Source organism: Monodon monoceros, unplaced genomic scaffold (genome assembly GCF_005190385.1).
Source record: "Monodon monoceros isolate NGI ecotype Baffin Bay Population unplaced genomic scaffold, NGI_Narwhal_1 Super_Scaffold_12, whole genome shotgun sequence".
Lineage (NCBI taxonomy): Eukaryota > Metazoa > Chordata > Mammalia > Artiodactyla > Monodontidae > Monodon > Monodon monoceros.
In genome coordinates this window covers 94,142,585-94,166,048 of record NW_021703768.1, presented here as the reverse complement: position 1 = coordinate 94,166,048, position 23,464 = coordinate 94,142,585, and the positions used below count along the sequence as shown (strand labels likewise).

General features: G+C 38.4%; 1 protein-coding gene across 3 annotated transcripts in view; it reads right to left on the bottom strand.

Moving 5' to 3' along the window:
- The window catches only part of KCNN2 (potassium calcium-activated channel subfamily N member 2), a 183,939-nt gene that overhangs the window by 11,797 nt on the left and 148,678 nt on the right, over positions 1-23,464 (bottom strand). For all 3 annotated transcript variants that reach the window (XM_029218195.1, XM_029218196.1, XM_029218197.1), the window contains one exon: positions 14,299-14,409. In XM_029218195.1, coding sequence (XP_029074028.1) covers positions 14,299-14,409 — 111 coding nt within the window. The remainder of the gene's footprint in view (positions 1-14,298; positions 14,410-23,464) is intronic.

Genomic DNA, 23,464 nt, shown 5'->3' with positions numbered 1-23,464 from the left:
GCGGTTATCTATTTTATAGGCAGTAGTGTGTACATGTCAGTCCCAAACTCCCAATCTATCCCTCACCCCCACCCTTTCCCCCTGGTAACCATAAATTCGTTCTCTAAGTTGCTGTTTCTGTTTTGTAAGTGTTTCTGTTTTGTAAATAAGTTCATTTGTATCTTAGATTCTGCATATAAGCGACATCATGTGGTGATATTTGTTTTTCTCTCTCTTGACTACTTCACTTAGTATGATAATCTGCAGGTCCATCCATGTTGCTGCAAATGGCATTATTTCATTTTTAAATTTATGGCTGAGTAATATTCCATGGTTTATCTGTACCACATCTTCTTTACCCGTTCCTCTGTTGATGGACATTGAGGTTGCTTCCTTGTCTTGGCTACTGTAAACAGTACTGCAATGAACATTGGGGTGCACGTATCATTTTGAATTATGGTTTTCTCAGGGTATATGCCCAGTAGTGGGATTGCTGGGTCATATGGTAGCTCTATTCTTAGTTTTTTTTAAGGAAACTCCATACTACTCTCCACTGTTTTCCCAATTTATATTCCCACCAACAGTGTAGGAGGGTTCCCATTTCTCCACACCCTCTCCAGCATTTGTTGTTTGTAGACTTTTTGATGACGGCCGTTCTGACCTGTGTGAGGTGCTACCTCACTGTAGTTTTGATTCGCATTTCTGTAAATAATTAGTGATGTTGAGCATCTTTTCATGTGCCTCCTGGCCATCTGTATATCTTCTTTGGAGAAATTTCTATCTAGGTCTTCTGTCCACTTTTGGGTTATTTTTGATATTGAGGCACATGAGCTGTTTGTAAATTTTGGAGATTAATCCCTTGTCAGTTGCATCGTCTGCAAGTATTTTCTCCTATTTTATGGGTTGTCTTTTAGTTTTGTTTATGGTTTCCTTTGCTGTGAAAAAGATTTTGAGTTTAATTAGGTCCCATTTTGAGTTTAATTAGGTCCCATTTGTTTATTTATTTCCATAACTCCAGGAGGCAGATCAAAAAAGATTTTGCTGCAATTTATGTCAAAGAATGTTCTTCCTATGTTTTCCTCTAAGAGTTTTACAGTGTCTGCGCTTACATTTAGGTCTTTAATCCATTTTGAGCTTATTTTTGGTGTTAGTGAGCGTTCTAATTTCATTCTTTTACATGTAGCTGTCTAGTTACCCCAGCACCATTTATTGAAGAGACTGTCTTTTCTCCATTGTATATTCTTGTCTCCTCTGTCATAGCTTAATTGACCATAGGTGTGTGCGTTTATTTCTGGGTTTTCTATCCTGTTCCATTGATGTATATTTCTGTTTTGGGGCCAGTACCATACTGTCTTGGTGACTGTAGCTTTGTAGGAGGACCTTGCTTTTAAAGAGAGAGGAGTGCGAAGTGACTAGTGCAAAGTGACTAGCCAGCACTGCCTGGGGTTGGGACAGGCCCTTCCCTGCTAGCAAGGAGAAGGGGTGGCTACTGGACGTCTCAGCTCTCTGAGCAGATATACTGCCTGGAGGACTGGTAAGGGCCTTGGTATATCCTCCCTCCCTGGTTTTATCAGCTCAAGACACAGAGTAAGAAACTAGAACACAGACCAGCGAGGCACCGAGAAAACTGGGTAAGAAGTGATGAGACAAGACAAGAACACAGCAGTTCAACATAGCAGTGTTTGGAATAGAACACAGCAATTAATTTTGGTTTGGATTCTCATCTAAAGTCTATAAAATTTTCAAAGGTGATCCAATGCTTGTCCTTAAATGATTCTTTTTCTTTGGGATGGTGGGGGAATGGCTGGAAGGGCGTAGGGAACCTCAGTTTCAGAGTGTACTGCTGTGGGCGATAACCCTTGGACCTTATATTGTAGGATTCGTATTCACTAAACATGCAATGTAGATGACAGGCTGAAAAATAATTGACTCCTCATCTGAAAATGAAATCCCTACAGCTGCTTTTAAGAACTGTGAAATATATCCATGTATGGCGAAACATCCCCTTTCTAACTAACTAACTCCCTTTCAAATACAGGAATAAATCTCTCAAAGCATCTTATTTAACTGCTACTTTTCAATACAGCAGAAACAAAACAATATATCCAAACATAGAAAAACTTATCCTCTACTGATAATAGTAGATTTGTTTCCTCAGTTCCTCATAGGGTTGAAAGGGAACAGAAGACAGGGTGGAAACACCTCGGTGTTTTACAGGTTTGAAGGACGGGAATTGTTACATGAAAATGCTAATCCAAACTTACAGGGAAAACAGGGGAGAGGAGAAGTAGGTCTGCGCATTTGTGATCATTGAGATGAAAGTTTATTTGCAGTTAAGAACCCTGCTCTATAGTCATGTAACAATGTAACTCTGGAGCCCCTGCTCCACTTTCCAGGGCATTTACAAAGTTTTAGAGGTAACGTCATTGTTTCTCCCTAGCTCAGTGCTTTTGGCATAGCTGGTACTAAAAAGTGTCTATGGTGTTAAATTTGGCACCATAGTAATTTGTATCATAAAAACTTCTAATCATAACCATAGATGCATATTTATCAACCAAAGGACCCTCCTGATACGAAGGGTGTACAGGTTTAAAGAAGAGACCTAGGATCTAAAGGGGACAGAGCATTTCCATTTATTAATTCAACAAATTTATTGAGTCTCTATCACTTGCTAGATACCATGAGAGTTGGTACGAGGGATTCACAGATATCTCTCAATAATTAGTAGCTGTATTATATGTTGCCAGTTAATGGCCCAGTGCTACTCTGAAATATAACTTATTTCCTCTACTTCACAGAACAAGGAAAGTGAAAAGTGGGCCGTTTCTTAACAGGAAGCTTCTCTTCGTCTCTCCATTTCCTGTACCCCCAAAGACACACACAGGGAAAAAGGAAAATAACATTTGTTCTACCTCACTAATTGACATGTACACACTGCTATATTTAAAATATTGATAGATAACCAACGAGGGCCTACTATAGCACAGGGAACTCTGCTCAATAGTCTGTCATGACCTAAATGGGAAAAGAATTTGAAAAAGAATAGATACATGTATAACTGAATCACTTTGCTGTACATCTGAAACTAACACAACATTGCAATCAACTATACTCCAATATAAAATAAAAATTAAAAAAAAATTAGGGGCTTCCCTGGTGGCGCAGTGGTTGAGAGTCTGCTTGCCGATGCAAGGGACACGGGTTCGTGCCCTGGTCCTGGAAGATCCCACATGCCGCGGAGTGGCTGGGCCTGTGAGCCATGGCCGCTGAGCCTGCGCGTCCAGAGCCTGTGCTCCACAAGGGGAGAGGCCCGCGTACCGCAAAAAAAAAATTAGTGGTCAACTCAAATGCAAGTCTTTTATCAGAAAAATTTTGAAAGGCATAAAATAATCAGAAAAATTTGAGAAAACAAAGGCCCTATAAGCCATTTATACTATTAAAAGTAGTAACAGCCACTAGATGCCTTCAACCCTCTTTCATAGGTATAAAGGACATGACATGTTATATTGCTGGCTCCTAGGTAAATATTAAAGCTATAGGTAGTAAGGTAAAATATATTTTTTATGTGAAACAATACTTTCTAAACCACAAAAGCTCTTAAAGCTGATTGACCGTTAACTGAATGTTTGCTTCGTTCAACCCTATATGATACATACAATTAGAGTTACTTAGCTGGCTACTTTGTTTATAGATTTCATTTGCTTTTTACTACTTTCTTTTTCTTCCTCTTGCCTCTCCCTTCAGAGGCTTTTCTGAGGCAGGAGAGTTTCTTGCCTCTCATTCTGATAATTACAGTAAAATGTTGCTCTATATGCTGTGGGTGATGCCTCCAGGATGCCTGGGGGACAAAGTCAAGGCCACTAAGCCTGTACAGCTTAGTAGGACATCATGTGCTCTCACTGCCCCTGCAGCAGCAGGGCTGGATGTGCTCAGGGCACCAACCTTTCTTGCCAGCCCAGTTCTCCTTGAGACCAGGTACCTGTGGCGGGGTGAATGGAACAAGGCGAGGTCAAGGGTTCCATGCATTTATATTTTAACCCACTGGGATATGTAGCCAAGCAGGATATAAAAGTTACACAGTAAATCCTCTAGAATTTCTGTTCACTTGTTAAGAGATATGCAAGAAACAAAATTACATAATTACATATAATTACATAATAGTGTTCTTATTATGGATCTTATTGAGAATTCTTAACAGGATTGGAAACACCCACAGTGGACATTAATATGTATAATTATCCTTCATGGTACATATAGCGACTTTAAATATTATGCCTGGGTTCTCAAAGTTTCTTTCCAAAATGAAAGTAGCCAGAGAGCCAAACTCCAAGATTTCTTTTTGGTTCAAACCTGAATGAATAGTAATAATAATATATTTCCTAAAGCTTTAGCATGGTAAACACATTGCGTCTGTAAGGTCATATGCTATGAATCGATTAAATAGCTGGTTCTGTCTTACTAAGCCTACCGATAAGTTATTGCTATTATGCTTTGATTTTGGAATCCTTAGATTATTTAGGTTACATGGACCTATTGGCCATTTTTGAATTGCAGAGTGTCATGTAAACTTTTGGAATTATATAGGACAATCCTCCATTAATGCTAGTGCCCAGTGAATTGTGTGTTCTACTTTCAAACATAGTATTTTATGTGGTTAATGTAGTCCCACAGAGAAATGATTTCTGTATAAAATTGTTCCTCAAACTTTGTACATGGTGGATAATTTTTCATGGAAATAGTTCAGTTTAGTTAAAACACACTTCCATTTCTTCCTGGAAGAATAATCTATCATTTAAAGAAAAGCAATATGAATGTTAAAAAAGTCATATTAAGATTTCAGAATGTCTGTGACCACTATTCCTGTTGACCATCAAAAAACTTCGATGTAGTGTTTCAGGGGATATTTTCATTTTTCATCTGTCACCTTAGTAACGATGTATGGCTTTTAGGTCCTTGTTTATTCTTGGTTATTATCCAGAAATTATTTTAGATTTTTTTATTCAAAAATTCCATAAATAACCAAATGGAATCAATGACACTCATTAATTGATAACTAACTTTGTATAAAATAATACAGAGAGAACCATAAAAGGGCTAGTATTTTCATATGTTATATTGAGTATAATAACGGAATGGGAATCATAAACCAGAAATTTATGTTTGATTTTAATGCCATTTTAACATTTGCTTTGGTACTTAGTGACATTTTGCCTATAAAAATAGACCTGTCATCAAGCCTGCTCGAGTGTCTGCCTGCTCGAGTGTCTTTCTCAGACCTATTAGAGACCCTGTTCGCAAGAAATACCTCAAAGTAGCTGCGCTTTTAAGCAATAGTAGTGAGATAACAGAATTAATAAAGCATCATAAGCATGATGGAGAATGTGAACTTTGAAACTAGAACAGTACTTTTTACTGAAAAAGCTTTCTACCAACAATATGACTCCTAACTCAACATTATCTACAGGGAGTTTATCAAATGTATACAAGAACTTACGACAGAAAAGCAGTAACATCAGAAAAGCTGATGATTGGGGAAAGAAAAGCTGATGATTGGGGAAATGAGGAGTTCTAGTCCCAAGAACTAAAGGAAGGTCATCTAGATCTTTTCCGCCAAGCAGGTAGAAACAGAACTTTCATCTGATTTACTGAAGGAACAGCATTATAAAAGCTTAAAATTATCTGATCCCTGGAATATAGCAGTTAACTCAGAACCCTGACTACATTAGGTCCAAGTATATTTTTGTGAAATGAATACATTATTCCCAGGAAGAAGATGACAATAAATTCAGGATGGTCAAAAAGTATCTGTTAAGGGGACTTGTCCCCGTCTCCAAATCTTTGGGGAATAACAAGCGAAACCAGTGGTTCTCCCTGTAGAGGTTTTGTCCCTTTAGGAGACATGTGGCAAAGTCTAGAGGCAATTTTGTTGTCACAAGTTAGGGGACGTGCTGCTGGCATCTAGCGAGTGGAGGCCAAGGGTGCTGCTATACATGCCGCAATGCACAAGAAAGTCCCATACAACAAATATCCAGCCCAAAAGGCCAATAGTGCTGAGGTTGAGGGACCCTCAGCTAAAGTAGCTAAACTGTAAAATCAACCTGGAGTGTCTCCTGAAAGAAACTGGGAGACTTCTGTGATTCTCATATACATCCTCATCAAAAGCAGTATACAACAATGTTAAATGGTAGATTTTTAAATCAAAGCCCTTGTCTTTTCCAACTGCTAAAATATTTCAATAATAAAGATATGGACTATCACTATCCCAAGGTAAATGTAAAGAAATTACTTTTTTTCCTTCTCAAAATAAAACATGGGGAAATCTGTCTAAATGTGCTAAGTTGTTTTTTAAAAAGTTTTCATTATGTGGATTTTGTCACCAGTTTTTTTTCTATTGAAAAGATTTATCAATACATGGATATATATGGATTATACGCTGTTGTCAGGTATTTTTCTACATAGTATCTTAAGTGTGGCATTAACTTAATTCCTGTGACAACATAATCTTCATGATAAAATTATTTGGATTATACAAGGGACTTTATGGAAGAGATTTACTACAATTTTGGATTAGATGTGGACTAATAATGTAATGTGCATGTATTTTCGTTTCCTAGGATATCTTTCTTTGAGGGTTACAGGAACCCCAACCTTCAACTCAGCTCTTCTACCTCTCTCCTTCCACCCTCTGTGTGCTACCCTGTAACATTTAGAAATGTTCACGAATTTAGAGAATGAATTCAGGAACTGAAGAAGATGAGAGAAACCTGTGTAAAGCAGAAGACATTCCAAAGTGGTAAATCCAGGTTGAAAGCATGGTGGCAACTAAGTGTCTTTGATCATCTAGAATTGTGTGGACCTACTAACTGCAATGAAGTCTCAAAATAGTGTCTGATAGATAAGATGTAGAGTGAGTAAAAACACTACAATTAGAATGCTGCTTGAGACCTCTCTTGATTCTTTTATGGGTAAAGTATGACAACGTATTTTGTTATTTCAATGGCAGACGGATCAGATTCCATGTTGAGGAGTGGTTATATAGCAAGATGACTGCTGTAAAATAATTTTGTTATTTTGGTGTCTCAAGTGACTATGAAGAGAGGCTAAAAATTTAGCGTGATACAAATCTTTTTCTTTGTACATGGGATACCTAGCCTCTGGGTCTTGGCTTCCACGTTTGCATAATGGCTATGATCCTAGCACTTCACTCAGAAAGTTGTAAGGATGAAACAAGTGTGCCAGCCAGCACTCTAAGGTGACATGCTTAAAGCAGTGGCTGGCACAGAGCGAGGGCTCTGTAAAACCTGTGATGACTGTTTTCTCCTGTCTGGATGCCATACCATTTTCAACATCTCTCTACCCCTACCTTGGGGTCCTAAAGGTAGTGGGGTTTTTTTGTCTTTGCAACCCCAGTCTTTAGAACAGTGACTGTCTTACAGAAGCTCAGTAAAATATCAGGTGAATCACCTTCCCATACAATTTTTTATAATACACGGATGGTATATTCTTTCCTACTCAATCCAATATTGGTCTCCTCTTGCATGCTGCAAACTTAAATGTTAAGTATGCCTCTCTTAGCTTTATGTGGTTTATTTTTATACTTGAGTAAATACCAAGGTTTTCCAATTACATCCTGACTGACCTAAAGTTAGGAAGAGTTTATTCGCAATGTGAAGAAATGGAACTGACTCCAAGAATGCCTTCACTTTAAACCATATCATTTCAGCTTCAGAGATCAAAGTAAAAACTATTATTGCCCAACACTGAAAGAAAACAGGAGCCCCGGACAAGATGGCAGAGTAGAAGGACCTGAGCTCACCTCCTCTCACGAAAACACCAAAACCACAACTAACTGCTGAACAACCATCAATAAAAAAGGACTGGAACCTACCAATAAAGATATTCTACTTCCAAAGACAAAGAAGAAGCCACAACAAGATGGTAAGAGGGGTGCATTTGCCATACAATCCCACTGGGTGGGTGACCCACAAAGTGGAAAATAATCATATTACAGAGGTTCTCCGCCCCACATCAGGCTCCCCAGTCTGCAGAACTGGCATCAGGAGGAGGAGCCCCCAGAGCATTTGGCTTTGAAGGTCAGTGGGACTTGATCGCAGGAACTCCACAGGACTGGGGGAAGCAGAACTGCCACTCTTGGGGGATGCACACAAGGTCTTGTGCACACTGAAACCCAGGGGAAAAACACTGAAACCCAGGGGAAAAAGCAGTGACTTTGTTAGAGCCTAGAGCAGACCTACCTACCAAGACCAAGCTGCTCTTGGAGGGTCTCCTGGGGAGGTGGAGGGGCAGCTGTGGCTCGCTGCAGGGAAAAGGACACTGGTGGCAGAGGTACTGGGAGCACTCATAGGTGAGAGCTGTCTTGGAGGCTGCCATTTTGATGCCAAGACCTTGCCCCACCCAAAAGCCTGAAGGCTCCAGTGCTGGGACACCTTAGGGCAAGAACACAGCACCACCCAACAGCAGACAGGCTGCTTAAAAGCTTCCTGAGTGCACAGCTGCCTAAAAATGCACCCCTTGATATGGCCCTGCCCACCAGAGGGACAAGACCCAGCACCACACACCAGTGGGCAGACACCGGAAGCAAGAGGAACCATAATCCTGCAGCCTGTCGGACTGCAAACACAGAAAGTTAGACAAAATTAGATGGCAGAGGAATGTGTTCCAGACAAAGGAACAAGATAATTAAGTGGAGATACGCAAGCTACTTGAAAAAGAATTCAGAATAATGATAGTAAAGATGATCCAAGATCGTGGGAAGAGCGGAGGCACAAACCTAAAAGATACATATATGAAATGTTTAACAAAGATCTAGATAAATAAAGAACAAATAACCAGAGATGAATAGTACAATTACTAAAATGAAAAAATACATTAGAAGGAATCAGTAGCTGAATAAATCAGGCAGAAGAACAGATAAGTGAGCTGGAAGACAGATGGTGGAAATCACTGCGTCAAAGCAGAATAAAGAAAAAGTAATGAAAAGAAATGAGGACAGTCTCAGAGACCTCAGGACAATAGTGAATGCACCAACATTCACCTTATAGGGGTCCCAGGAGGAGAAGAGAGAGAGAAAGACCCTGAGAAAACATTTGAAGAGATAATAGCTGAAAACCTCCTTAACATAGGAAAGGAAACACTCACTGAAGTCCAGGAGGTGCAGAGAGTCCCATACAGGATAAACCCAAGGAGAAACACACCAAGACACATAGTAATCCAATTGACAAAAATTAAAGACAAAGAGAAAACATTAAAAGCAAGAAGGGAATCCCCATAAGGTTATCAGCTGATTTCTCCACAGAAACTCTGCAGGGAGTGTCATGATATATTCAAAGTGATGAAAGGGAAAAAGCTACAATCAAGAATATTCTACCTAGCAAGGCTCTCGTTCAGATTCAATGGAGAAATGAAAAGCTTTGCAAACAAGCAAAAGCTAAGGGAATTCAGCACCACCAGAACAGCTTTACAACAAATGCTAAAAGAACTCTAGGTGGGAAAGAAAAAGGACATAACTAGAAACAAGAAAATTACAAATGGGAAAGCTCATCAGTAAAGGCAAACATACAGTAAAGGTAGGAAATAATCCACACACAAATACGATATCAAAACCAGCACGTGTGAGAAGAGGAGAGTTCAAATGCAGGATACCAGAAATGCATTTGAAACTAAGAGACCAGCAACTTAAAACAATCTTATAGACTGCTATATCAAGACTTCATGGTACCCACAAACCTACAACAGAAATACACACAAAAAAGAAAAAGGAATCCAAACACAACACTAAAGATAGTCATCAAATCAGAAGAGAACAAAATGGGAAAGGAAGAAAAAAGACCCATGAAAATAATCCCAAAACAATTAAGGCAATAGGAACATACACAGGATTAGATGCTCCAACCAAAAGACACAGACTGGCTGAATGGATACAAAAACAAGACCCATCTATATGCTGTATGCAAGAGGCTCACTTCAGATCTAGGGACACATACAGACTGAAAGTGAGGGGATGGAAAAAGATATTCCATGCAAATGGAAATCAAAAGAAAGCTGGAGTAGCAATTCTCGTATCAGACAAAACAGACTTTAAAATAAAAGATTGTCACACAAGACAAAGAAGGACACACTACATAATGATCAAGGGATCAAACCAAGAATAAGATATAACAATTGTAAATATATATGCACCCAACTTAGGAGCATCTCAATACACAAGGAAAATGGTAACAGCCATAAAGGAGAAATCGACGGTAACACAATAATAGTGGGGGACTTTAACACCCCACTTTCAGCAATGGACAGATCATCCAGACAGAAAATCATTAAGGAAGCACAGGTCTTAAATGACACATTGTATCAGATGGACTTAATTGATATTTATAGAGCATTCCATCCCAAAAGAGCAGAGGACACTTTCTTCTCAAGTGCTCATGGAACACTCTCCAGGATAGATCATATACTGGGCCATAAACCCAGCACTGATAAATTCAAGAAAACTGAAATCATACCAAGCATCTTTTCCGGCCACAATGCTATGAGATTAGAAATCAACTACAAGGGGGAAAAAAAAAACTATAAAAAACACAAACACGTGGAAGCTAAACAATGTGTTACTAAACAACCAATGGATCACTGAAGAAATCAAAGAGGAAATGAAAAAAAACCTAGAGACAAATTAAAACATGATGATCCGAAAGCTATGGGACACCTTTAACCGGGAAGTTTATAGCAATATAATCTTACCTCAGGAAGCAAGAAAAACCCCAAACAAACAACCTAACCTTACAGCTAAAGCAACTAGAGAAAGGAAAAACAAAACCCAAAGTTAGTAGAAGGAAAGAAATCATAAAGATCAGAGCAGAAATAAATGAAATAGAAACAAAGAAAACAATAGCACAGATTAATAAAACTCAACGCTGGTTCTTGGAAAAGATAAACAAAGTTGATAAACATTTATTCAGACTCATCAAGAAAAAGAGAGAGAGGGCTCACATCAATAAATGAAATGATTGAAATGAAAAAGGAGAAGTTACAACGGACACCAAAGAAATACAAAGGATCATAAGACTACTACAAGCAACTATATGCCAACAAAGTGGACAACCTCAAAGAAATGCAAAAATTCTTGGAAAGGTACAATCTCCCAAGACCTAACCAGGAAGCAATAGAAAATATGAACAGACCAGTCACAAGCACTGAAATTGAAACTGTGATTAAAGAACACCCAACAAATGAAAGTCCAGGACCAGATGGATTCACAGGCGAATTCTATCAAACATCTAGAGACGAGTTAACACCTATCCTTTTGAAACTATTTTGAAAAATTGCAGAAGGAACACTTCCAAACTAATTCTATGAGGCCATAATCATCCTGACAACAGACAAAGATGCCACAAAATGAGAAACTTACAGGCCAGTATCACTGATGAACATACATGGAAAAATCCTCAACAAAATACTAGCAAACTGAACCCAACAGTACATTAAAAGGATCATACACCCATGATCAAGAAGGATTTAGCCCAGGGATGCAAGGATTTTTCAATATTTGCAAATCAATCAGTGTGATATACCACATTAACAAACAGAAGAATAAAAACCAAATGATCATCTCAGTAAATGCAGAAAAAGCTTTTGACAAAATTCAACACCCATTTATGATAAAAACTCACCAAACTCACCAGAAAGTGTGTAGAGAAGGAATATACCTCAACATAAGGGCCATATATGACTGACAAACCTACAGTTAATATCATACCCAATGGTGAAAAGCTGAAAGCATTTCCTCTAAGATCAGGACTAAGACAAGCGTGTCCACTCTCACCACTTTTATTCAACATAGTTTTGGAAGTCCTAGCCATAGCAATTAGAGAAGAAAAAGAAATTAAAGGAATCCAAACTGGAAAAGAAGTAAACATGATATGACATGACACTATACACAAAAAGTCCTAAGGATGATACCAGAAGACCATTAGAGCTCATCAATGAATTTGGTAAAGTTTCAGGTTACAAAATTAATACACAGAAATCTCTTGCATTCCTATACGCTAACAAACAACTGAAGGTCAGAAAGAGAAATTAAGGAAACACTCCCATTAACCATTGCATCAAAAAGAATAAAATACCTAGGAGAAACCTACCTAAGGAGGTAAAAAACCTGTACTCAGAAAACTATAAGACACTGATGAAAGAAATTGAAGAGGACACAAACAGCTGCAAAAATATACCATGTACCTGGATTGGAAGAATCAATTACTGTCAAAATGACTATACTACCCAAGGTACTCTACAGACTCAATGCAATCCCTTTGAAATTCCCAATTTTCTGCAGTTCTAGAACAAAAAGTCTTAAAATTTGTTTGGAAACACAAAATAACCTGAATAGCAACAGCAATCTTGAGAAAGAAAAATGGAGCTAGTGGGATCAGGCTCCCTGACTTCAGACTATACTACAAAGCTACAGTAATCAAGACAGTATGGTACTGGCACAAAAACAGAAATATAGATCAACAGAACAGGATAGAAAGCCCAGAAATAAACCCACACACCTATGTTCAATTAATCTACAATAAGGAGGCAAGAATATACAATAAAGACAGCCTCTTCAATAAGTGGTGCTGGGAAAACTGGACAGCTACATGTAAAAGACTAAAATTAGAACATTCTGTAACACTGTACACAAAAATAAACTCAAAATGGATTAAAGACCTAAATGTAAGACCAAACACCATAAAACTCTTCCAGGAAAACGTAGAACACTCCTTGACATAAATTGCAGCAATACCTTTTAGGATCCACCTCCTAGAGTAATGAAAATGAAAACAAAATAAACAAATGGACCAAATTACACTTAAAAGCTTTTTCACAGCAAAGGAAACCATAAACAAAACGAAAAGACAACACACAGAATGGGAGAAAATATTTGCAAATGATGCGACTGACAAGGTCTTAATCTCCAAAATATACAAACAGCTCATACAACTCAACAACAACAAAACAATCCAAAAATGGGCAGAAGACCTAAATAGACATTTCTCCAAAGAAGACATACAGATGGCCAGGAGGCACATGAAAAGATGCTCAACATCACTAAGTATTAGAGAAATGCAAATCAAAACTACAATGAGTCATCACACCAGTCAGAATGGGCATCATCAGAAAGTCTACAAACAACAAATGCTGGAGACAGTGTGGAGGAAAGGGAACCCTCCTACACTGTTGGTGAGAATGTGAATTGGTGCAGCCCTGTGAACAGTATGGAGGTTCCTTAAAAAGCTAAAAATAGAGCTATCATAAGATCCAGCAATCCCACTCCTAGGCATATATCTGGAGAAAACCATGGTTCGAAAGGATATATGCACCCCAATGTTCATTTCAGCACTGTTTACGATAGCCAAGACATGGAAGCAACCTAAATATCCATCTACAGACGAATGGATAAAGATGATGTGGGGGCTTCCCTGGTGGTGCAGTGGTTGAGAGTCCGCCTGCCGATGCAGGGGACGCGGGTTCATGCTCCGGTCCGGGAAGGTCCCACATGCCGCGAAGCAGCTGGGCCCGTGAGCGACGGCCGCTGAGCCTGCGCGTCCAGAGCCTGTGCTCCACAACGGGAGAGGCCACAACAGCGAGAGGCCCGCATACCACAAAAAAAAAAAAAAAAAAAAAGATGATGTACATATATACATTGAAATATTATTCAGCCATAAGAAAGAATGAAATAATGCCATTTGAAGCAACATGGATGGACCTAGAGATTCTCATACTAAGTGAAGTAAGTCAAAGACAAATACCATAGATGTCACATACGTGGAATCTAAAAAAATGATACAAATCAATTTTTTTTTTTTTTTTTTGCGTTACGTGTCCCCTGCATCAGCAGGCGGACTCTCAACCACTGCGCCACCAGGTAAGGCCCCATACAAATGAATTTATGTACAAAACAGAAACAGACTCACAGACTTCAAAAACAAACTTATGGTTACCAAAGGGGAAAGGGGTGGGAGGGGATAAATTAAGGGTTTGGGATTAACATATTCATACTATTATGTATAAAACAGATAAACAACAAGGACCTACTGTATAGCACAGGGAACTCTACTCATTATTCTGTAATAACCTATGTGGGAAAAGAATCTGAAAAAGAATAGATATATGTGTATGTATAACTAAATCACTTTGCTGAACACCTGAAACTAACACAACATTGTAAATCAACTATATACTCCAACATAAAATAAAATGAAAATTTAAGCCAAAGAAAGAAAAAACACTAATATTCCCCTTGAAGATACAAGGGTGGTAACTTACTCTTTTTGTCAGTTGAGTGTCCATCATGAAGTTGTGCACGTGCTTTTCTGCTTTGGTAAGTTCCAGCTTCCTTGCGACCACAGCTACCACCAGGGCTGTGCAACCAGCACCCTGAAAACCAGGAGAGAAAAGAACCCCGAAGAGTTATTATTTTTGGTCTCAAGCACATTAAACAATGTTTTGTACTAAGTACATTACTACAGTTTTTAATCTTCAGATAGGTATCAGTGTCTTCCATCAATATGACAGAAACCGCATGGCCAATACGAACAAGTAACATGCCTTTAGCCTGATGGTAAAAAACTTAAAATAGGTGAACTAAGAACAAATGTGTTTGTATCGAACACATTTTAATCATAAGAAATAAATGGTAAAACAGCAACTTGCTGAATTTTCAGGGACTTAAAAACAGAGCAAATCAGTTATACATGGATATACAAATTAGTGAATTAGCATAAATGCACAGAGAGGAAATAATTATTCTCTAAAAATAATATTCTATAATCTTCTGTGAAGATAAGACCAGCAGGTCTTCAGGACAATCAACTGTGAAAAGCCAGGAATGGAAATTGATGCATTATGTGCACGACTTCAAACGTGTCCACATGCAAAACAGAAAGGATCACAGTGATCTGAACCTGGACAACAGACATACGTGAAGTGCTGAAGGTCAGGGATAACAGCCTTACTGTTCCAGAGGTTTACCAGCATGAAGAAAGGAATGGGCTACCTTTATTTTGAAAAGCTCAACAGTGGTCCTTTTTTGAATTATAGGCTATTGTGCTGATCTCTTAGGAAGAGTCGTGTGACACCATATGGTGCCCCAGAGACTAAAGCCTTCCTGCTCCATGATCAAGGTGCATGCATTCCAAGTTGTGAGGTATGGGGTCTTCTTGGTTGAAAGACCAGTGACTACATGCAGGGTCAGGAGGCAAGGCTGGGGCACCTACAGGAGGGCCCAGGCGAGGAAGTCCAGATCTCCAGACAGAATCTCAACCTTGGAAGGACCACAGAGAATCAAGATTGCCTAGCCGTCTCAGTAGGCAGACAACAATGAGGCACAGGGCACAGGCAGGACCCACAGAAGAGGGCCGCAAACAATGAGACTTTACAATATGTGGGGATCTTTCAACAGACTGGAATCCTTTTAAGCTACTTTTAAATAGCATCCCTTTTATGTTAGCTAAGATGGTTAGGATGCTCACTGTATAGCCATCCAAGAGTCTCAAATTCGCACAAGGTAACCTGGTTTTCCTCATTCCCAATAGGTCTAAAAATCACGAGTTATATCTAAGTTTGAGGGAATGGTTATTACTTATAGCATTTCCCTAATATATCATGAATATATTTTTATATCTATAATATTTGAAGACAATATGATATTTAAACAAGCAAGTCAGAAACTTGTATACATAATTTGCTCCTAATTTTATTTTTTAAAAGGAATTCATATTTGTGAAGCAAAGAAATAAGCCCAGCTGTGAAAAGAGCATCTCTCTCAGTGGTTGGAATACCAGTAAGTTATTTAGTTCTTTGTGCTTTCCTGAAGAGTCCACATTTTCTACAATGAATACATATTACTTATACAAACAAATGCTTACACATTTCAAAAATGACAACAGTTTGTAGTTTAAGAAAACATCTAACCTAACCTTTACATATCTTTATTAACCTTAAAAAAACTCAACCTAGGAAAATGATCTTTCTTCATACTTACTTTTGTTTTATTAAATAATTAATTATAATCATCTCCATTTGAATTGATAAATGTAACTCAGCCATTCAGTTACGAACCAAAGAAGGAAATTTTGGTCTCACTGAATGAGTGGTTGCAACAAATCTGGCAGGAGGGACAAGACTGAGGAGAAAGGGAGAAAATAAATACACTTGCCCTGTCTTGCTACAACCGGATAACTACAATCATAGAAACATGGCCTTATTAGTAAGTTGATACTGTTTAAATATAATATTTCCAGAGGGTTTAAATACCCCCTTCCACCTAGCTCTATGGAGAAATCAGTATCCTCAGAAATGAAGTGGTACTGATGATAGGATCAGAGAAAGAAGCCAGAAGGTATTAGACCTACCTGGTTTAACCGACAGATTTTGGAGATGAGGCAATTAAGGCAGAGTAAGTGATTATTCAATTATGAACTCAGAGTAGCATTGGTATATTTCCCACCCTTTACCTCATCTCAATACTTTTCTGTATATGTAAGATCACATATATTCTTACTTGTGGTCACTTCCATATTCATGACACAATATGAAGCACTGTATTTCAAAGCAAAACAAATACTCTTAGAGTATGAATGTTTAAAAATTCAGGAATATGGTTACCAAAATAAGGCAAAACATTATTCTTATTTTATAACTGGTGCAACTTTTAAATCAGTGTTTTTTAAACTTAAATGTGACTAGAATCTTTTAAAGCTCTCCATGTGATTCCAACACAAAGTCACTGCTTTAAGTGAAGGATGATATGGAAAGAAAATGGCAAACTCCATTACTTACTTTCTAATTTAAACACGAGGTAAAGGTTCTTACCAGAGTCATTTCACTTATGAAGACATTCTGATAAACAAGGAGCATAAAGGGAGAGGACAGAGAGGACAAGGTCAGAAATGTATGGGCTGTGTGATAGCTATCTTGATATTTTGGGCTGTGTATAGACAATGAAAGCAAGTGATTTATATGGCTGGATACCAATGAAAGAAAAGAATGGCCTTTGGAAGCAACTACACCTATTATGTTGACTTTCAGACACCTGCCGCAAAATCTAAATAAGTTACAGTATACTGATGAGAGGCTAGCCTGAATTGGTGGAAGGAATCAGTGGCCACTCAGGCTAGCCTTCTGTACCTACCCACAGTGTGATGGCATTTGTTTGACAGGAACGGGATCACCTGTTGTATGTAGGCTCCCAGGCATTCCTCGATCAGTGAGCCAAGGGAAAGTCAAGAGCTTTTTAATAAGCAGCAGATATAAAAATCTGAGGGGCTTCTACCGCTGGAGAGATAGCTCTAAGTGGCAGTTGGCACTATAAGCTGAATGTTGTTCTCCTCTGGCAGGAGGCCACTGCTGCAATTCTTCTGGAAAGAAATCAAAATCCCAACAGGAGTGGAAAATCACTGGTATCAAGAGCCTTTGGAAGTTGATTTTTTATTTGTGCTTATTCTTGAGTGATATTTTTTCCCACTGCCAGCCCATTTCTTGCTGAGTGTTCTCTAGCTCACCAAAGTCTTGTGTATTAAATGATTACCTCTGTTGTAAACTAAAGAAGCAAGTGAATCTGACAGTTAAGTAATTAGTGAAACCATTGCCTATATCCCTCACTCCATTATCCTAACAGTACCCTTTAAATTGTACCCCAAGAGCCACTTAGAAACCTCTTTTTCTTCAAAGTCCATTACTCCTTATATGTAAGTCTTATACCTCCCCAGGTTCTTAATAAATCATAAGAAGTTTTGATATGTATAGAATCGGGTTTCAAAAAAGTAACTTAAAAAAAAAAACTTTTAGAGTTATGCAAAATGAAGCTGGCTTACCCCTGAAAGGTGCAAGGTAAGTTCCTGCCAACACATTAATTGTTATAGTAATTTAAGTAATGGCATGATGTTATTGTCCACTCAGTGTCTATTTCCTGCACTATTCTGTTCCATAAAATGAATAGAATGAAAGTAAATATGCTTTTACAACATTTTCTCCAAATCTTGTCATGATCACAATGGATATAGAAACAGTTGGGACTAACATATGTTATTCTCTGAAATTAAGATCCCTGCATGCCTTTAACAAGATGAGTCATAGTCCTTTCACCAAAGTCAGAAAATGTATCCTGGTTACTTTTCTCTCATTTCATTTATGTTATTAAGAAAAAGCTAAGCAAATCACTAACTTGCCACTTCAAGATGCTCAGACAACTAAAAACTAAATAAAAAACAAAACATGGTGTTTATGACGCCAATACATTAAAGTCAAAGGTTTAGGTTTTCCTTGGCTAGTTTATCATCTTTCCTTCTAACAAATTAGATGTTGCAAGAGAGAGAGGAGGAGTGGGGGAGAGAGGCCTTGTCCTTAGAAAAGATAAGTAAGTGTTAATGTTCGTTGTGCCAGATCAAAGTGAACAGACAAATGACAATCAGAACGCATAAGCTATAGTTGAATCCCAACACCTGGAGAGTCTTAGATGCTGCCAAATTAAAATGCAGTGCCTGCATAGCAAACGAAACTGTAAAAAAAAAGACAATCTACAGAATGGGAGAAAATATTTGTAAACAATGCGACCAACAAGGGCTTAATCTCCAAAATATACGAACAGCTCATACAACTCAATATCAAAAAACCAGGGACTTCCCTGGTGGCGCAGTGGTTAAGAATCCACCTGTCAATGCAGGGGACACAGGTTCAAGCCCTGGTCTGGGAAGATCCCACTGGCCACGAGCAAATAAGCCCATGCACCACAGCTACTGAGCCTGTGCTCTAGAGCCCACAAGCCACAACTACTGAGCCCACGTGCCTAGAGCCCATGCTCCGCAACAAGAGAAGTCACCACAATGAGAAGCCCACGCACTGCAATAAAGAGCAGCCCCCGTTTGCTGCAGCTAGAGAAAGCCCACACACAGCAACAAAGACCCAATGCAGCCAAAAGAAAAAAAAACGACTCAATCGAAAAATGGGCAGAACACCTAACCAGACATTTCTCCAAAGAAAACATACAGATGACCAAGAGTCACATGAAAAGATGCTCAACATCACTAATTATTAGAGAAATGCAAATTAAAACTACAATGAGGTATCACCTCACACCAGTCAGAATGGCCAAAAAGTCTACAAATGACAAATGCTGGAGAGGGTGTGAAGAAAAAGGAACCCTCCTACATTGTTGGTGGGAATGTAAATTGGTACAACCACTACAGACAAGAGTATGCAGGTTCTTAAAAAAACTAGAGTTGCCATATGATCCAGCAATCCCATTCCTGGGCATATATCCAGACAGAACTACATTCAAAAGGATACATGCACCCATATATTCACAGCAGCACTATTTGCAATAGCCAAGACATGGGAACAGCCTAAATGTCCAACGACAGAGGAATGGATAAAGAAGATGTGGTAGATATACACAATGGAATATTACTCAGCCATAAAAAAGAATGAAATAATGCCATTTGCAGCAACATGGATGCAACTAGAGATTATCATACTAAGTGAAGTCTGACAGAGAAAGAGAAATACTATATGATATCACTTATATGTGGAATCTAAAATATGGCACAAATGAACCTATCTACAAAACAGAAACAGACTCACAGACATAGACATCAGACTTGTGGTTGCCAAGGGGGAGGTGGGGAGGGAGAGGGATGGACTGGGAGTTTGAGTTTACTAGATATAAACTGTTACATTTAGAATGGATAAACAACCAGGTCCCTACCGTATAGTACAGGGAACTATATTCAATAACCTGTGTTAAACCATAATGAAAAAGAATATGAAAAAGAATGTATATACGTGTATAACTGAGTGACTTTTGTACAGCAGAAATTAGCACAACGTTGTAAATCAACTCTACTTCAATAAAAAAAATAAATTAAGATGTAGTGCCCTTCTCTGTTGTATTCTTCTCTAATATAGCACATACATTGAAAGCCATGTCGGTCCCTAGAATTTAAAAGAAGTTCAAGCAGCTCATTTTCCCCAAGATCATTTATCACACAGTGTTTGAAAAATTCAGAGAAGTGACATATTTTTACTTTAGATCACTGGTGATGCTGATCCTACTAACACTTTTAAGAATGATTTTGAAATACCACTTTGGGATCAAGCTTTAATAACTTAATACACAAGGCTATGGAGAGGGAAATTCCTTTAATAGCACACTGGGGAAAGGTTTTGATTCTTATTTAAAAAGGCATCTGCCAAAGATTCAACATAATAATAATAAAATTTATAATTTGGGGGGAAATCCCAGAATACTCACCATCACAGAGAAGCATTCTGCCAAAAATTGCTAAAGTTCCAATTATTCCAGTGTTAAATTAATTATCATCCTGGGTCTTACAATAGCTCCTAAAAGGCCAAACTTTAGTTTGATAGCTGATTGATTGTCTATCACTAATGAAAATTTCTTAACATATTTTGAAAAAATCATGCTTTCTACTGAAAATGCACCTAAGTTAAAGATTAACTTGCATTTTAAAATATTAACTTGTTCTTCAAAGGGAAGGTAAAATGAGTACTTGAAAACATTACCCATGTTTTTGTCCCTGGGGTTGACTGATTCAATATCCTAGAAAAATAAATACCTTTTTTAGTGCACTTGCCTGACAATTATTCTTTCATAAAGATACATAAAACAAGCATTTCTGGCAAGTAAGAAGGATTCTATAAAACATTCAGCTTCAGTATAATATCCCATTGGAGTTTTACAAGATCTCTTTAGGTTATGAAAATAAACAACATTCAAGATAACTTTGAAGATAAATTCCCTCTCGGTATCTTCAAATACAGTTGGCCCTTGAACAAGAAGGGGGTTAGGGATGCCCACCCTCCTTGTTGTTGAAAATCCGAGTATAACTTATAGTGGATCCTCCATAGCTGTGAATTCAATCAACCATGGATTGTGTAGTACTACAGAATTTACTACTGAAAAATATCTGTAATAAGTGGATCCAGGCAGTTCAAACTGGTGTTGTTCAAGGGTCAACTGTATTGTTGATAGGAGGGCAGAGGTCAGTTAAAATGTTCTCATCCTAAAGAAGAGGGGAGAAGGTGTGTGTGGGTTTTTGAGTTCAGTGATAAAACCTGGGTTTAGGAACCCCAACTCTCCTTTAGAGTCATTTGCTTGGTTAGCTCCTTCTTGTGTGCTTTGGTGGCTGGACAGAGGAAGTGGTACATAAGACGGGTCATTAACAATGAGTCATCCTCAGGTTTAAATCTCCTTATTAGCAATGGTGCCAATGTGAGCGCACGCATTTCAGAGACAGGAAGGGCAGCTCTGCCAATTCAAAGTGCTGATAGTTTAGAAAATGTAGGTGGAATTGTAGAGACAATATGAGTCGAATACTAGAAGGTCACAACAACTTTCAGCTATACTTGCCTGTACCTGGAAAAAAGCAGCTGTCTTATTTCTTAAGAAATTTTCTTGGGGAGAAGTGAAGGTCTGCTTAGGGCAATGGTGGGGAATTTAGCTTTAGGACTGAAAAGGCCCATCATCCCCTCCAGCTGCTCTGCACAAAACAGAAATTATGGTAAGAATTTAAAGATACGCTCTCTTCAATGAGGCTTTATTTGATGAGATTCAATGAACATGCCAGAAAGTACCAAAAAACAAAAAGTAAGGTTAAAAACCTCTTCAAGGTTATTATTTGATATTAAACACCTCATATCAAATTGTACAAGACATATAAAAGATCCTGGGATTTATTTTTTCCTTATTCACACATGCAACACCAAGGAATGGCTCTAGTCTAGTTTTTCAGGGCTCCTACTTCTACTGGCAGGGTAAAAGTAATCCTTAAATGCAAAGACAGGAAGTAGCAGGAATATAATCATACTTTAGGTTTAGCCTTCTTTAATACCAGTCATACTCTTACTATAAGCTCTGGCTAATTTATGGCTCTCTTTTGGAATATCTTCTGATTGAATTAACACGGTAGTGTTACTATCCTTCAGGGTGAAAACTACTGAACTCTGACAATTGACTGAGATGCCATGTGACCTTAAATCAAGACTCTTTGATACCTGGTAAATTTGATGATGACAATTATGAAGTGTTCTTATCCTAATGTGGTGTAAAAAAGTGATTACTGTTTTATTTTTGCTCCCTGAATAAAATTTAAAAAATTAACTGGTGTGATTTTTAAATTATTACAAAGTGGAAAACCTTTATGCATTGATTTTGTTTATACAGAATTACTGATGGGATGGAAAAAGCTTAAATTGGTCATATCTGAAGTCACCTCACTTTTGTTGAGAAATACATAGTGGACTTGTTGAAATCTAGGGTTTACAGGTCACTATCAGTAGAGGACCACTTATCAGATAATAACCAGTATCCCTAGGACTGTGCAGATATTACTCCATATTTAAAAATAATTTATGCCAAAAAATTCAGTCATCCATACTCTAAATAGTTAAAGGGCCAACAGGAGATGTCATAATTTTACAAAAGTAGAGAAGCAAAAATTAAAAATGAATGACTTTCATTTTAATATAAGACTAGAGATACTCTTACCAATGAGGCTGTATTCTACTCTTGAAACAAACATATATACCCATAGGTAAGGAAAAATGATAGCATTCAGCTTGTGTTGTATCTTTTTTTTTTTTTTTTTTTTTTTTTTGCAGTACGTGGGCCTCTCACTGTTGTGGCCTCTCCCGTTGTGGAGCACTGGCTCCGGCCGCGCAGGCTCAGCGGCCATGGCTCACGGGCCCAGCCGATCCATGGCATGTGGGATCTTCCCGGACCGGGGCACGAACCCGTGTCCCCTGCATCGGCAGGCGGGCTCTCAACCACTGTGCCACCAGGGAAGCCCTTGTGTTGTATCTTTATGTACAGATATAAAATGGTAGATAGGGTAACTTTTTAAATGCTAAGCAAATCAATTACTTTATTATAAAGTTGGAGATACTGAGAAACTAGCTGGTACTGACAAAAAGCTAAGACACCATGATGTAACACTGTTATTTGCCTGCCTTCAACCAAAAGGATAAAGCCATTTAAACTTCATCCCAGAGTTTATCATGACATCCAAAACAATAAATCCTCAGCACCTCCTCAAAAAGTGGAAGGATAGGGGATCAGAATCAAGATGGCGGAGTAGTAGGACATGGAACTCACCTCTTCGCACAAATACATCAAGAATACATGTACAAATGGAACATTTCTCACAGAACACCTACTGAACACTAGCAGAACACCTCAAACATCTGAAAGGACAAGAAAGATCTCCAAGTAATGGGGTAGGACGAAAGGGGCTGTGCAATTTAGGAAGCAGAGCTGAAATCTTTGCCCACGGCTGTGCAAACCGCAGATTCACACCTCCGCAGCTGGCTTTGTAAACGCAGTGCCTGTGGAACATCTGAACGGACAACTGGTGCTCCCACGGCTGGGACGGGTCTGGCCTTAGCAGCTGTGGGCTTTGTGGGCACGTACACATGG